Source organism: Phaseolus vulgaris, chromosome 10 (assembly GCF_051622355.1).
Source record: "Phaseolus vulgaris cultivar YP4 chromosome 10, ASM5162235v1, whole genome shotgun sequence".
Taxonomy (NCBI): Eukaryota; Viridiplantae; Streptophyta; class Magnoliopsida; order Fabales; family Fabaceae; genus Phaseolus; species Phaseolus vulgaris.
Genome location: NC_143507.1, coordinates 6606356 through 6623221, shown reverse-complemented (window position 1 = coordinate 6623221; position 16866 = coordinate 6606356). Strand labels below are relative to the sequence as shown.

The 16866-nt window shown below is 32.1% G+C and overlaps 2 protein-coding genes across 2 annotated transcripts; one reads left to right on the top strand and one right to left on the bottom strand.

The window, feature by feature from the left end:
• Positions 1-3401: 3401 nt before the first annotated feature.
• On the bottom strand, positions 3402-6174 carry LOC137818861 (G-type lectin S-receptor-like serine/threonine-protein kinase LECRK2). Its single transcript, XM_068622490.2, has one exon. The coding sequence runs from the start codon at positions 6052-6054 to the stop codon at positions 3616-3618; it is 2439 nt and encodes an 812-aa protein (XP_068478591.2). The 5' UTR covers positions 6055-6174; the 3' UTR covers positions 3402-3615.
• A 2972-nt stretch (positions 6175-9146) lies between these two features.
• Positions 9147-15497, top strand: LOC137818964 (uncharacterized). Its single transcript, XM_090296041.1, is given in 5 exon segments — positions 9147-9305; positions 9859-10069; positions 10415-13495; positions 13498-14038; positions 14396-15497. Coding segments are annotated over 5 exon segments (5094 nt in total).
• Positions 15498-16866: the final 1369 nt, after the last annotated feature.

The following is a 16866-nucleotide window of genomic DNA, read 5'->3' as shown; positions in this document are numbered from 1 at the left end:
AAAAAAAATTAAAAAAAAAAGTTTGATTGGTTGAATTTATGAGTCTATCTACCAAGCTAGTCAACAGGCAGTATCTTCCTGCACCCCTACATTTTTCTTCCTACACCCCCACAATATTATGTAAAGACTAAATTGTCCCTATTAAATTTTAAAAATCCTAAAATGCATTTAAACTGTATTTATTTTTTTGCATTATGGATTATGGAATTCGGAAAAGTTTCAGATTGACACTTCCGGTAAAATTTTGAATCCACCAATCCATAACAGAAATATGCATTCTGGATTTAGAAATCTGTAATTCAAAAAAAAGCATTCCGGATCCATGAATCCATAACAGAATTAGGCTTCCAGATTCAGCAATCCGAAAATCAATAATTTATGCAAAAATTGCTTCCGAAACACCCCCTCATCTGGAAAAAAAAAATACTCAATTCCAGATTGATGAATCTGTAACACATTCCTAGATCCCTATTTCCGGTAATCACGGTGTCCTTTTTCAAATTAAAGATTAAGGCTAGTTTCTGGATTTAGAAATTTTGGGGGTGCAGGAAGAAAAATGTAGGGGTGCAGGAAGAAGAAGCCTAGTCAACACTAACTCTAGGATCAAAATGCTAATATTAGTCAGAAAATTTCTTGCTGCATCCCTATTTTTTTTACTGCACCCCTACATTCTTCAAAATACCGAAATTACCCTTTACAGTTTTTCAGAATAAAAAATCCGGAAGAGAAAAATATCATTCCAGAATACCTTTTCCAGAATAATTTTTTTTTTAATTTTCAGATGGATAAATCTGGAATTCATAAAACATGTTTTGAAAAAATGTTCCGGAAATATTTTGAAAAAAATAATCCAGAAGTCATTTTTTAAAAGGGGCAAAATAGTGTTCTCCAAAAATGATGGGGTGCAAGTAAGAAATTTGTAGAGGTGCAGGAAGAAGTTGCCTCTTGGTCATTATCAATGCTTAGTTGACAAATCTTTCTGAATATCATTTTACTTTATTTTTAAAATACTTATTTTATAATAGAAAGTAAGGTTCATTATAACTATGTTAAATAATATTTTTTAAGTATAATAATATCTTTAAAATTGTCTTGTATTGAAATTAGTACTTCTAAAAAAATTTAGTGCTATTTATACTTAAAATTTAGTACTATTTCTAATAATAATTGTATTGCTTTTGAATTAACCGTGTTGACATATAATATTTAGTTATATATTTACAAATATGTTGGTAAGTGGCATTATCGAAATAAGTGATTATTTTCTTAAAATGAGTGATTATTTTCTTAAAATAATGTATTATATACTTAAATAATAAGTTATTTTATATTATTTTCTGTCAAAAAATTTATTCATAATTAATAATCAATTATATTAAGCAATAACTAATTATCGGGTAACCTTAACTCAATTATTTGGCATTTAGTTGATTAAATTATAACAGCTTACATTCATATAATTCATAATCAATCATCTCTGGCTTTTAATAAATTGTTTGTTATTGGAAAATTAAAAAAAATAAAAATTACCTTTCTGTCTGTTTATTACTAAAGTAAAGTCTAGTCCTTTCACTTTTATTGTGTTACTTTATTTTTTTAATTCATTTTTTGTTTTTTTAAAAACCATTGTTTAAATTTAATTTTTTTAAGGAAAAAATTATTTATTTATTTATTTATTTTCTCGCCGCCTATTTTAGATATGCCTATTTTACTTGTCTTGTCAATCTTATTTTTTTGTTTGACTAATTTCCATTTTTAATAAACTTTCCATTAACTATCTTATGTAAGTGATTTTTGTTTTGTTTTTCTTATTTATTCAATATATATTAGTTATGCATGTATGCTTATTGAGGTATTTTATCTTGGTGAATATTGGGATTTGTCTATTTCAATAGGATGAAAGATTAACTGCCAAAACACTTTTAAGAGAAAAAAAAAGGAATTTTTTTTTCTTCAAAGATAAAATTAATTTGTACAAAAGGTAAAAATTTAATGTAGAAAAATTGTACGAAAGAGTCTTATAAATTATCTTATACATAAATTAGTTTTAATTTTTGAAAAAAAGTATTTTATTTTTTTTTGTCCGAAATTATTTGTGAAGAAGTTAGTTCAAACTATGCATATATAACTTTAAATTTAGTTATTGAATTGTTACTTTCCCTTCTAATTTTTTCCTAAAATAATAAAATTATTTATGTAATTATTGATATATGAAAATGTTTATTATTTTAGTTTAATGTTTGTAGGAATGACAATGCGAGCTGACATGTTTCGCATTGGCTCGTTTCACTTTTGGTCTGTAAAATATAGGTCAAATTGTCTCGTCCCGCATACGAAATGCAAGTTGAGTTACAGACCAATTTGCATAAAAAAATGTTTTATTTTTTAAAACTAATGAAAATGTAAATTTTCAATAATTTTTTTTATTATTTTTTTTTCATTTAGATGAATTAGGTAAATTATTTTAAAATATTATTCTCACGACACATGCGTAATAATATATGGGTAACAAAAATTATTATGATGTTCTGATTTTCAATGAAATTTTGATTTTAATTGTACTAATAATTTTACTAATAAAATATTTTATTAAATATATACATTTTTAAGGTAATACGTGTAGATACATTATTACTATTCTAACTAAAAAATAGTATAAAATAATATCTATAATATTATATATATAATACTATATTTAAATTTTATTATAAAAATGACTTAGGTCCGACTACTACATTGGATGACTATTGAAAGCTAAACAATCTATGAATTTTATAAAGACAAAAACACACTATTAAATATAAAAAAATATATTTTCGTCTTACTGAATCTTGTGAATGTGTTATGAATTATGAAGTGAGAGAAGTTTCTTCCTGCACCACATACTTTAAAAAATAATCAATTTATCCTTTGACATTTTTTATTAAACGTTTTTCTTTCATTTCGAGATGTGAAATCCAGATAATTATGAAGTGAGAAAAGTTTCTTCTTGCACCACATACTTTAAAAAATAATCAATTTATCCTTTGACTTTTTTATTAAACGTTTTTCTTTAATTTCGAGATGTTGAATTCAAATACTTATCGTGTTATAGAATTTGAAAGTTAAAATTTGTATTTTGAATTGTAGAATCTGGGATGGATAATTTTGGAATTTCTTAGAGTACGAGGATGGATGAAAAAATTATGAGATAAAAAAAAATCTACATGTACTTGACTCATGAATTCTAACAACTTTTGTTGCAAGTGAGTGTTGAACATGAAAATCGATTTTCAATACCTAATTTCAACATTTTGAGAGAAAAAGAGTTATGCATATCTTGTTTAGTTTTATGTGCTATTGCAAACAATTGTTCAGAATTCTGCTATCTGAGAAGCTTGTGAAATTGTAAGATCTGAGTATAATGTAAGTAGTTTCTGCTTCATTTCTTTTGCTTAGATGGTTTATTTAAGTTACTTACACTTCCTCAATCCAAAACATAACAACTTGTTTACCAAACTAGTTAATACAAAAGGGTGAATTGATCTTAAAAACCCCAAACTTGTCACTGCAAATGAACATACATACCTCCAAATCCTACAGTTCACAAGGAATGTAGATAACACAGGTAACTGATTAGTTTAGGGAATATTGAATACTAACTTGTGAGGGACATGGTGGCACCTCCACTTCAACAACACCTTCAAGCATCTGTGTCACATTTCTCATGGTTGGTCTAAAACCAGGATCCTCTTGCACACACCAAAGGGCAATCATCACCAACTTCTCCACTGTCTTCATGTCATCCAATGCCTCCTTATCACCCTCAACCAAGGTATGAAGAGAACCTTCAGAGTAGCAGTCATAAGCCCATTCACTTAGGATTGCTCTGGATTCATCTTCTTCATCAAATTCTACACTTTTTCTGCATGAAACTATCTCAAGCAACACCATCCCATAACTATAGACATCCACTTTAGCCGTGATTGGCTTGTTTTTGAACCATTCAAGTGCAACATACCCTTTTGTTCCCCTTATTGCAGTGTTGGTTCTGCTCTGATTCATGTTCAAAAGCTTGGCCAATCCAAAGTCTGAAATTCTTGCAACATAGTAATCATCAAGGAGTATGTTCTGAGGCTTTATGTCACAGTGGATGATCTGTGTGATGCACTCTTCATGCAAATATAGAAGTCCTCTAGCAACCCCAGATGCAATTTGTAGCCTCAGTTTCCAACTTGGTTTCTCGACATTAAAAATAAGACTTGCTAAAGTGCCATTGCCCATGTACTCATAAACAAGTAACCTTTCTGAGTCAGTCTCACAAAATCCAAATAAACGAACCAAGTTCTTGTGGTGTGTGAGTCCAATGACATTCAGTTCATTCTTGAATTCCTTCTGAACCTCTTCCAAGAGAAAAGTGTTCAATCTTTTCACCGCCACACGAGTAACAGAACCTATGTTGACGACGCCTTCATATACAACGCCAAAAGCTCCCTTCCCTAGCACTTTGTCAAAGCCATCAGTGGCCTCTTCAAGTTCCTCATAAGTGAAGCAACGCAAGTTGGTTCCCACAGTAGTGTCACTTTTGCCATGTCTTCTAAGCCTCTTCTTGTACTTGAAAACATAGCTAGTGCTCATGCAGATTGCAAAAACCAATATGAGATTGAAAAAAGCGGAACTACCCAAAAGCACTGACAGAACCAAAATCAAAGTATTCCTATTGTTCTTCACAGTGATTAGAGGAGTAATCAAGGAGGAGTTGTCCTTTCTCACTTTCATGAAGGCCTTTGCACCATTAAGTGTGGCATCAACTCTACCATTTGAAAGTGGCAACTTCTTCTTCCAGCAGCTGTCACCTGACCTGAAAATGGCAACATAACACATACAATCTTCCATACAAGATTGTTTGCATTGGTCTTCATTAAAGGGTCTTTGAAGCTCATAATCTGAACGAGGCCAATCAGTATCTGTCAACACCTCAAACTCATATAGATCCTTTCTTTTACTAAGATCACCTTCAAAACATCCTTGTACAAAATCTGGTTTGCAGCTACCATAGGGATCACTAGGGTCAGCCAAGGAGTACCATTTTGGACACTGGCAAGTTGGTCTCTTATCATCTCTTAAACTGCATATGCTATTATAACCACAAACACCACTACTTTCAGGAGCAAGATAATTCATACAGATATTATCTGGATGAGACCACACTGGGGTCCAACCTCCACTGCCAGAAGAACCCTTAGGATGTCGATAGAGTGTGAACACCCCATAAAAATCAAGAGTTGCTCTAAGGTAAAACTGAGTGGTGGAAACTCCAACACCCTCTTCTGACAAATTATACCTTTCATTGTTCGCTCTCAAAATATACATATCTCCTGAGCTATCAAACACCAATTGTGTGCCAGCACTAAAAGTGTTGGACTCGATGGTTCCAGTTTCATAGTAGTTTTCATTAGAATACCCAGATGGTAAATTCAAAGAGTGCATCACAAGATTACCATCATTTTTGAAAAATAGCTCAAACCTGCCCCTGTTGAAATCATTCTCCCTCAGCATAGAAAAAAGCTTTTGGCCCCTTTGCAGAGTCTGATAGGGCAGCAAGGTGTTTCTATAATCCTTGAAACTCTCCCAAGCACTGTTGGAGTCACCACCCTGAAGCACAAAGTTTCCAGTGTCATTAAACAAACCCCCAGAAACTGTAACACTGGTTCCTGTATTCCATAACCGGTCACCATTTGGGGCAGTGAGCACCAACCCATCATTAGCAGTAAGCTCCACCTTTGAGTCCTTTGGTGCAGGCTTTTCCCTATTGGCAAACCAAACAATGGTGTTGCCTTGAATCTTGGCATACCAAATGCAAAGTATGAAATGATCAGGAGAGTCCTCAAGTGGGAGGAAACCAAAGGCAAAGTCACCAGAAGGTGATGAAACCAACCATGGGGTGGTGCTTTTTGCTGCAGTATAAGAATCACCAATAGCTAAGTAGGTTTTTGTTTGGGCTACAACAGTGATGAGTTGAAAGGGTAACAGAATGATTGAGAGGAAGAGAAAGGGAATCAAAGGGGAAGCCATGGATAGAATCAACTTGGTCCTTACATTTTAGTTAGGCTCATTGATTGATGATAAATAGGAATGCAGTATGATGGTGGTAAAAGTCTTTGTCTTTGTTGAATGCATGAGATGGACTTGGTGAATTTGGACAAAAAGTAACACCAATCACACACATACACACACCTCACCAACAATGCTGTGGAAATTTCTTCCTTCCAAACATTGACATTTAGAAACCATTTTCCATAATAATATTATTATTATTATTATTATTTTTTTTTTTACTTAAAAGTCACGAAGTTAAATTAGATCGAAAGATATGGTATTAGATTCATTTAAAATCTATTATAACAAAATATTTTTACCTACTTTATCGACTTATCGAAGTATCATTATCAATGGTATCAGATTATCCATAAATATTAAAGTATATTTTTTAATATTTAGAAAAAATAAATCATTATATTTAAAACAAGTAAATCATTAGTCTAGTCTCCACAACTTTTAGAAAAAAAATAAAATTTAGGAGAGGAAAGAATATTCCAATCATGAAAACTTTTGGTCTCTAATAATATCTCATAGTAATTTTGGTTTTTATATTATATAAAATTCAAGAAAAATTCATAATTTTATAGTTTTTTTTTAATTATTCATAAGTATTTTGTGTTTTTTTATTCTAATTTAATTATGAGTGTTACTTGTTTTCTCTGATTATTAATATGTCATGTTTAAAGGAAAACTAAAAATAATTAAGTGAAAATTAAAAAAAAAATAGGGATGATAAAAAAAGGAACTTAACAATCAATTACGAATAATTAAAAGTTAAGAAATTGAAATTATAAAAATAAAATATCTATAAAATAAAGTTATTATTAAGGCTAGAAATTAAAGGTATTTTATATTTATTTAATCTTAATGAGGTGAATAAAGCTTAATAATCTTGTGAGATCTAAGAGTGTTACTTACTTCACATAACAAAGGTCATAGTTCGATTATACTACATTTTTCTATTTTACTTTATATAGACTATATTATATATTACAGGAATCCTACTTATATTACATTTCACCTTTTTAAAATTTAAACAACTAATTTAATTAATTATTATATTTAAATATGAATATTTTAATGCTATTGATTAAATGATAAATAATATTATAATTCAACGAAGAGATTGATAGCTAAAGAAAGTATAGGAATAGGAATATTATATTCAAAGAATAATAAAACGTGTTCAAATCAAAACTTACAAAAATAAATCACTCAATGATTATATTAAATCTCAAACGAATATAAATCGTTCACCATATAAAATCACCAATTTTAAACATCGACATAATTTTTTAACTAAAATATCAATTTCCATTCTAATATTCATTTTAAATTTCTGATATAAATTGAAATCATTTTCAAATACTAATTTCAATATTAATCTAATATTTAAATGTAATTAAAATATAAAGAAAACTAACATCTAATTCAGTTGATAACAAAAAAAACTATAAAGTAGTGTTGTTGCATGAGGTTTTTGGTTTCAAGCTACTGCATATTTTTCAGTTTTATTCTTCAAAAATTATTTAAATGCACATGGGTCCCACAGTTTTCACTTATTTTGATGAATGAAAATATACATGCATGAAAGAGTGATTAACGTAACAAAGCAAATATTTTCTATTATTTTCATCATATTTGTTATATTTAAGGTTAGAATTAGAAAAAAAAAGGATTTTTAATTTTTGAAGGAGAAAAATCTATTTTGATAACATGTGATATTATGGGTTAAAAATTGATATAAAATATAAATATTTAGTTATTATACGAGGAATTTTCGGATTGAAGGTTTGTAGTATCTTAAGAGAGATATAATTGTGGAGATTAGAAGAATCAATTTATAATGATGTTGGATAAATCAAGAAAGGAAATATAATTTTTATGAATATTTAGTTATTGAGGTTGATACTTAGTTAACGGTGAAATTCTTAAACTTATTCAGATAATTGTTTTGTTTTGATTTTGTGGTGCATAAATTTATTGAATGGTGTAAACATATTTTTATATACTAAATGATATAAATAGTTGAGTGTATTGAGATTTGATTTTATCGGTATAAAATATCTGATATTTTGAGTAAAATTATTATATTATTTTAAGTATATTATTCAGGTCCATTTAGTTTAAAAAGGTAAATACTTAACTCGGCTCAAAATAATAACAGGTTCAATGAGTTGGCCTAAACAACTGACAAAATATATTAAAAAACAGTAATAAATATAAAAACAACTGAAAATATAACTAAGTCGCTTAGGCATATATATTTATTCTAAATGCCCACCTCTCTAAAATAAATAAAGGATATATTAACATAATATCTTTATGCTTATTAATTCCTAAATGAGGATCTAGTACTATAAAAAGGTCCTTAAGACTCTATACTCATACTTATATGTTCTCACTAACTTGATCGTTGAAGTCTTGTAATCAAGTGGAACTCTCTTCATTGTAGATTTCAAGCATCTCAAAGTTGCAACAACAAAAAAGAAAAGTTGACCTAGAATTCACCACCACTAACCGATCAAGGTCAGTTGACGAGAACCAGTGTAGTTTTGGATGGAGATTATTTTAAAAAGAGTAGATAGATTTGGTGGACAACTAAAAGTTTTTGTTTATATAAACTTATTTTTTTTACAAAATTTTATTTTTTATATCAATGAAAATAATAATTCCGAAGGTCCTGCATTGTGAAGGTGCTGCAATCTTCATCATGTGCATTTAAGTACTTCTATAAGAATAGTATGAAATAGAAAATTACCAACTGATGAAAATTTGAGAAAAGAGTAGTTTTCCTAGATTCACAATGGGGCAAATTCTTAAAGAGATTCACAATGGGGCTATTCTTAAAGGGATCAAAATTGTTTTGCTTTCTTCAGAAAATCATATTTAGTCTTATGCTCTATTTCTTTGAACTATTTTCAAGTTCTTATTTTTAGTAGAAAACAGTAGTAACATATTCTCTATAACTTGATCACTCTTTTCTGTTATATATATATATATTAACTTTCTCTAACCCTTTGGTTGTGATTGTGAGCAGTGATCAAATAGTTGTAAGTTAGAAAATGGGTACACCAAAGAAGCACATTGAAGAAATACGAAGGAACAAATTTTCCATTGGCAAAGATCCAAACCCTCTGATAGAAGATTTGCACCAAGCTGTCAAAAATCTCTCTGTTGAGCTTTATACCAAAGATGTTCACTTTCTGATGGAACTCATTCAGGTTCCCACTTACTACTTAGCAGCATACATCTCAATGTTTCAATGTGTTTCCCCAATAGCAGTTCTACTTATTTATTTATTCAGTGTTAGATTGAATGTGTAATCCAACGTAAAAGATGCTAACAGAAACTTGCAAGGAGATATAAGTCACCACCTAACTTGGTGCTTTCTGTGTAGGTTGTGTTGACAAAATAACATAGAGAATCATTTTGATGTAGTATAGTATTTTATTATAGTATTTTTATGTAATTTTTATAATACTGTTAACATAATCTGAATTATATTTTGAAAACTTTTCTCTAAAAATGAAGTTCCTTACAATTATTTATCTACTTTGGACGTGTAGAATCATTTTGAATTGTGGATTTATCCATTCATTATATTTGATAGGGCTGCTTCACAATGTAAAGTTAAGGCATGTTAATGAAATCAGAAAAAAATTGCTGCCTATGATATATTTTCTCTTATTTTTGTGTTCAATTTGTTGCTTCATGTGGTAAATGATTAAACTGTTAGATAATGTAACACTATCAATCTACTGTTACTTTTAACAGAATGCAGAAGATAATCTGTACTCTAAAGGAGTGAAGCCTTCACTGGAGTTCATCATAACTTCCAAGGACATTACAGCTACTGGTGCTCCAGCTACATTACTGATTTTCAACAATGAAAAGGGTTTCTCCCGCAAAAACATTGAATCTGTATGCAGTATTGGACGGTCCACAAAGAAAGGCAACAGGAGCAGTGGTTACATTGGAGAGAAAGGTACATGCGTTCTCTTGTGTGTCTCAAAATCTTGTTACAAAGATCTTGTTTTAAGTGAAGAAAAAATAGTGTTAAAATACCAGAATGAATTATTCAGACATGCCAACAACGTATTTGAATTAATGCAATGCCTTGTCATTAGAGTGTGCCGGTGTGTTTGATTTTTTTTGGCAGTCACAATGTTTTAGAGAATAATACTGCTTTTGTTGTGAAATATATGAACTCAAATTAACATTGGTCATCTATTTTGAAAAACCACAGTAATCAATTAGCATGATTAATGTAAGAGATTTTTTCGAGTTAAAGGTGGGGCATGACATAATTTTCCCTTTGGTTGACCGGTAGGAATTGGGTTCAAGAGTGTGTTTCTGGTTACCACTCAGCCTTATATTTTCAGCAATGGATATCAGATACGCTTCAACGAGAAGCCTTGTCCACAATGTGGCCTTGGGTATATAGTTCCTGAGTGGGTTAAGGAGAAGCCAACGCTTCAAGACATAAAAGACATATATGGTGGTGGAGTTGATTTGCTTCCAACTACAACAATTGTCTTACCTCTGAAGCCTGATAAAGTCACTCCTGTGAAACTGCAGCTCTCAAACTTTCATCCAGAACTTCTCTTGTTTCTTGCGAAGATCAGACATCTTTCTGTAAGAGAACTTAATGAGGATTCCAAGGAAAATAAAGTTAGTGCAATATCAATATCAAGTGAGGTTAACTTTGTTTCCAGGAAAAACATTAATGCTGAGTCCTACAGTTTGCACTTAACCGCTGCGGAAAATGGTGGTTCCGATAAGGAATGCAGCTACTATATGTGGAGGCAAAAGTTTCCTGTGAGGATGGAAAATGTGGTGGAAAAGAGAAAGGATGTGGAGGAGTGGGTTGTTACATTAGCCTTCCCACATCAGGATAGGCTTAATAGGGGAATGAGATCATCTGAGGTCTATGCTTTTCTTCCCACAGAAATGGTCACTAATTTCCCATTCATAATTCAAGCAGATTTTGTCTTGGCATCTTCTAGGGAAACAATTCTCATGGATGACAAGTGGAACCATGGAATACTAGAATGTGTTCCAACAGCTTTTGTTGATTCATTCAAAGCGCTTATCTTAGGGTCAGATCAAGCTCCTGTATCCACTCTGGCAAACATGTTCAAATTCATTCCAATCAGAAGTTCTTCATACGAGAAATTATACTACGTGAGGGAGAAAATAAAAAAGAAACTGCTTGAAGAAAACATAATTCCCATAGAGACTTACAAGGAGCAGAAGCACTTCTGTAAGCCACGTGAAGTAGGACGGCTTCTGCCTGGGTTCTGGAATGTTTTGAATGATGCTCGGGCTGAAGGAATACAGTTGGACAACCTATCTTATGGTAAAAGGAAAATCTTGAGTTCTGCTCTTGATATGAGTCAGTATGATGGCATACTCGAGTTTTTAGGTGTAGAACATGTTAAAGCTCGCTGGTATGCAAAGTGCATTCAGAGTTCCAATTTTGTGGATAGATTATCTGAAAAATTATATCTGAAGCTTTTACTCTTTATTGCCACAAATTGGGACTCGTTCTTTGGTGAGTCCAACAAGACCGACATTCCATTGCTTAAGTATGTGTGTTCTGATGGGAGTCTGTCACATTGCAGTGTTTATGATTGTGGAAATGGGTCCATACAATTGGTTCAGGCAGATTCCAAAAAGTCTTGTCCTCGTTCTTGGCTTATTAGTTGGAACAGGCTATTTTCTTGTGTAACCGATCAATATTTTATCCCAGAATTTACTCAGCATGCTATCTTAACTTTTCCCCAAAGGACTACTTTGCTGGATTGGCTAGAAAATGAAGTCCGATTTAATACTTTGAATGTGTATGACTTTGCAGAAAATCTTTGCAGCTCCATAGGAAACAACTCCAAGCTTGCCGTTATATATGCTAATTTCCTATATCATTCTTTTTCCAAAAATTACTTTTCCAGCTTTGAAGTTGACGCACTCTGTGAGTCTATGCCAATTGTGGACAAGTATGGCAATGTGAATGAATCTAGAAATGAGGTTCTTGTGCCAGCTAGAGTAAGCAATTGGGCAAAGTTGATGGTGTCAAATCCTTGGGTGAATCAAAATTATGTTGAGATGGGAGAGGTATACTTGAATAGGTCTACTTATGCGGGTCAATCTACAGACTACCAGAAGCTCATCGAATTCATGACTGATCACCTTGATGCTTCTGATATTCCAGATTTATGCCCTCCCAATTCTGGATTTTCTGCGGCAGATACACGACTTACAAAAGAGAATGCCTTTTTGCTGTTGCGTTGGATTAAGAACATAAATTCCAAGTCAGGTGGTATACCACAGAGATTCCTAGAATGTATAAAGAATGGCAGCTGGCTCAAAGTTACAGTCAATGGATGGATGCCACCTTCAAAGTCATTTCTAATTGAATCATCTTTGGGAAAAACTCTGGAAAGTTGTTCTTCTCTTGTGGACATTCCACTCGTTGATGAGACGTTCTATGGAAGTCGGATACATCACTATAAGAAGGAACTGAAAACTGTTGGTGTGATGCTCAGTTATGAGGAGGCTTGCGAATTCATTGGAAAAGAATTAATGCATAGAGCAGAAAATTACAATTTAAGCCGCAACCATGTTATTTTGATGCTTGAATTCATTAAATGTCAGAGGGAACGTGTTCTTCCTTTAGACAAATTTGTTAACAGCATCAAAAAAGGTAAGTGGTTTAAGACATCTCTTGGTCTCAGGTCTCCTGAGGGATCTGTGTTATATGAAGAGGAATGGAAATTTGCTTCACAAATCAGTGCTATTCCTTTTATTGATAGAACTTATTTTGGTAAGGAAATTTATAATTTCAAAGAGGAGCTTATGTTGCTTGGTGTGATTGTTGGCTTTAGTAGAAACTATCAAGTTGTCATTGATCATTTAAAATTACCATCAAACTTTGCCAGTTTGAATGCTGAGGCGTTTCTGTTGTTGATGGAATGCGTAAAGTTTTCCTCTGCCTCGGTTGAACTCGTGAATTCAATCAAGACAGCAAGCTGCGTGAAGACGAACATGGGTTTCAAAATTCCAGGTGATTGTTTTTTGTCTGATCCTGTATGGGGCTGCATTTTGGAGGTATTTGGTGATCTTCCTGTGATTGATAAAAAATTCTACGGAGAAAGAATTTTCAGTTACAAAGGTGAATTGAAGCAAATAGGGGTGGTGGTTGACTTTGAGGAAGCTATCAAAGGATTTGTTCTTCAGTTCAAACAGAAGGCAAATGAAGATTCCTTTAGCCAACAACACGTGAAATCGTTTCTTCCATGTCACAGACTGATTAAGGGAACGGGATATAAATTTTCGGCTGATCTCTTAGAGACCGTACGAAGTGAGAAGTGGTTGCTTACCAGGATTGGTGGCTATAGTGTTCCAAGAGATTGCTTCTTGATGGTGTGTCATGGAAATCTATTTCTTCAATAACTTGTCTTCCTTTCATTGATGACAGCTATTATGGTACAGAAATTCATGAGTACAAGGAAGAGCTGAAGAGATTTGGTGTTTCTACTGAATTGAAAGATGGGGTGAAGTTTGTGCTTAAACATTTAAATTTTCCTTCAGATCCCTCCACCATTGCTCCTGAAAGTGTCTTTTCTTTTTTGGAGTGTATTCGACTTCAACTCAAAGGGGCTGTGTTGCCCCTTGATGAAGGCTTCAAAAAAAGATTGTCTACAAACTGGTTGAAAACACATGATGGTTATAGGTCTCCAGATCAGTGTCTGTTGTTCGATTCCAAGTGGGGTGTGTACTTCAAGCCAACTGATGGGCTTTTCATTGATGCCAATTTTTATGGTCCCCAAATTGCATCTTACAAAAAAGAACTCAAAGAAATAGGAGTCATTGTTGACCTTGAGGAAGGATGTGTTTTGGCTGCTAAGTACCTTGACTCTGTCTCCGATTATAACACTATTGTGCAAATATACAGGTACTCTCAACTCAAGCATATTTTTGGCTGCTAAGCAAATAATCTCTCAAGAATATATTTTTTTGTCTTTTGTGTTCAAACTTTTGTCCTAGGATTTATTACTATTTTCTCTTTAATAAGATTATTTGGGTCACTAGATGAAGTCATATTATAGAATTTGGATTACTGTGAGTTTCTGTTATAGAATTTTCGAACTAAAAGGAATCTCTATGTGTGTGTTAACTAACATCGAGGTAGAAAATAATCATTTATTATAGTCAACATGTTCTTTTGTTACCGACTTATTATATTCTTTACTCGATCAGATTCCTGATATTTATTTTGGGTCAAATTATCACAACATTTTGGATTTTATAGGTACTTAAGTGAACACCGCCAAACTCAGGATGTAGCAGCAACCACTAAGATTTGGATACTAGAAAGTGCAAAGTGGGTGCATGCAAAAGAATGTGTGATACATGATCCTGATAATCTTTTTGCTTCCAAATTTTATGTTCTAGAAGATATCTATGATAAGAAGATTCTTCCCTTTTTCTCCTCAGACATGAAAGTCAGTAATAAGCCCTCAGTTGATGATTATGTCAACCTTTGGAATGAATGGGAGAGTTCAGTGGAACAGCTGTCATACGACAAGTGCCATAAGTTCTGGTTATATATGTTACACCATTTTACCTTAGATACTGAGAAAAAACTTTCTAAAAGGTTCTTGAAGCTTCCTGCTACTTCAGGCAACAATGAGATATTCTTGCTAGAGAAGAAAGATGTTTTCATTCCTGACAACCTTCATATGAAGAGGCTATTTGAGATGGAGAAAGTCTTTGTCTGGTATCCTCAGGACTTGGTGCCGTCATCTAGGAATGATTTATCTGATTTGTACAGAAAGATTGGTGCTCGAAGTGTCTCTGAGTGTATAAGCACTGAAGATCCCTCACTGCCGAATGTTGTTGAACTTAAGCAGATTGATGCTGCTAATGTTTGTAATGTGAAGGTGTTGGTGAAACTTATTCTTGGTTTTCTTGCTTGTTCCAGCCTTAAAATGGAACCAAACAAGAGGCATGAAGCTGTCAAAGGTTTACTCAACTTGAGTTTCTTTGAAATCAAAGATTCAATCATTGTAAGTTATAGTTTGTCATTATCATCAGGGAACATCATTACCAAAAGGGAAAACAGAATGGTTCGTTGGGAGAGTCAAAGTTCAAAGTTTTTCACCCAAATGAACTGGCATGGTGAAAATGCTGGCTTGGTAAAGTATGCAACATATTTTTCAGAAGCCATATCAGAGGGTGTTTTGATGGAGAATCACGATCATGTTGCTCCACTCTCTGAGCTCATCAGGTTGGCTTTTTTGCTGAAGTTCAATGAGGAGGCAATTGACTTCCTCATGGACTCCAAGAACTTGCAGATTTTCTCTGAGGATGATGACTTTCTCACTTCTGTATTTGGATCCACAAGTATTTAAGGTATTTTTTGTTATCATTTTATATACTAGTTACAATTTATTTATTTTATTATTTTTAATTTTCTGATTCATAGTGTTGTTTTGTTTTTCCAGCAAAGTGTTTCTATGAGATCACTTCCAGAATTTTGTGGAAGACTTGGATGAGATACTCCTCGCTGGATTCATGGCCATACTTACATATATCTCTAAATGAATGTTTCATTAACTTTTTCAAATTTGTTCCTTTATCTTTGCATGTTCTAACTGTAAATAGTTCGATTAATTTGCTCGTGGAACCTTAAATTGGATGAGGTAAAACCAATACAAAAAAATTACAGATCTCCTGTAAAAATGAATTTTTGTTCATTTCCATTGACACGTTACTCTTTGTTTATATTAATAACAATATAAAAATAATTTTCTATTTATTGTAGATATCATCCACTTTGTAATATACTATATATTTTCATACAATATTTTAAATCATATTATTATTATATAATTTACATATTTTCTTATTTATAAATTCCAAATATATTATATAAATAATTATTTAATTCATCAAAAATAAAATAAAACTAACCACCCTCGTTCCGAGCAACTTTCATTTTTTATCGACTTTTTTTGTCAAAAGTTATCATCATTTGAAGTTTTTTTATGGCAATTTGAAGTTTGTCCTAATATTTACTAAATGAAGTCTTCACAAACCTTAAACTACTGATAAATCAGCGCATAACACATGCATATTGTCACCCTTGTTCCGAGCAACTTTAATTTTTTATCCAACTTCTTCAAAAGTTATCACCATTGAAGTTTGTTTATCCTAATATTCACTAAATGAAGTCTCCACAAACCCTAAACTACTGATGAATCAGCACATAACAAATGCAAATCGCCACCATCGTTTCGAGCAAGTTTCATTTTTTTATCCGATTCCTCTGTCAAAAGTTATCACCATTTGAAGTTTTTTTATGACCATTTGAATTTTGTTTATCCTAATATTCACTAAATGAAGTCTCCAAAAACCATAAACTACTGACAAATCAGCGCATAATACATGCAAATCGTTACCCTCATTTCGAGCATTATTATTATTATTATAAAAAGTAATACTAAGGAGGAGATAAAATTTTTCTTTTCATCATGACTAAAGTAATATAAGAATATTTATTTTCTTTAAGAAAAAGTTACGCTTATAAAAATATTGCAGGTGATATCAATTGTTATGTGACAAATCTCTTTGAGAGACATGCACAAGTTTGAAGAGAGTGAGTCATATTAAACTTTGAATTGAAACATGTTTTATGGACAATTACTTTAACTTCTTGAAACGAGTTGGAACGGGTAAAGGGTAACTAAAAAAATTTTTGAGAGAAGTGTGACTACAATG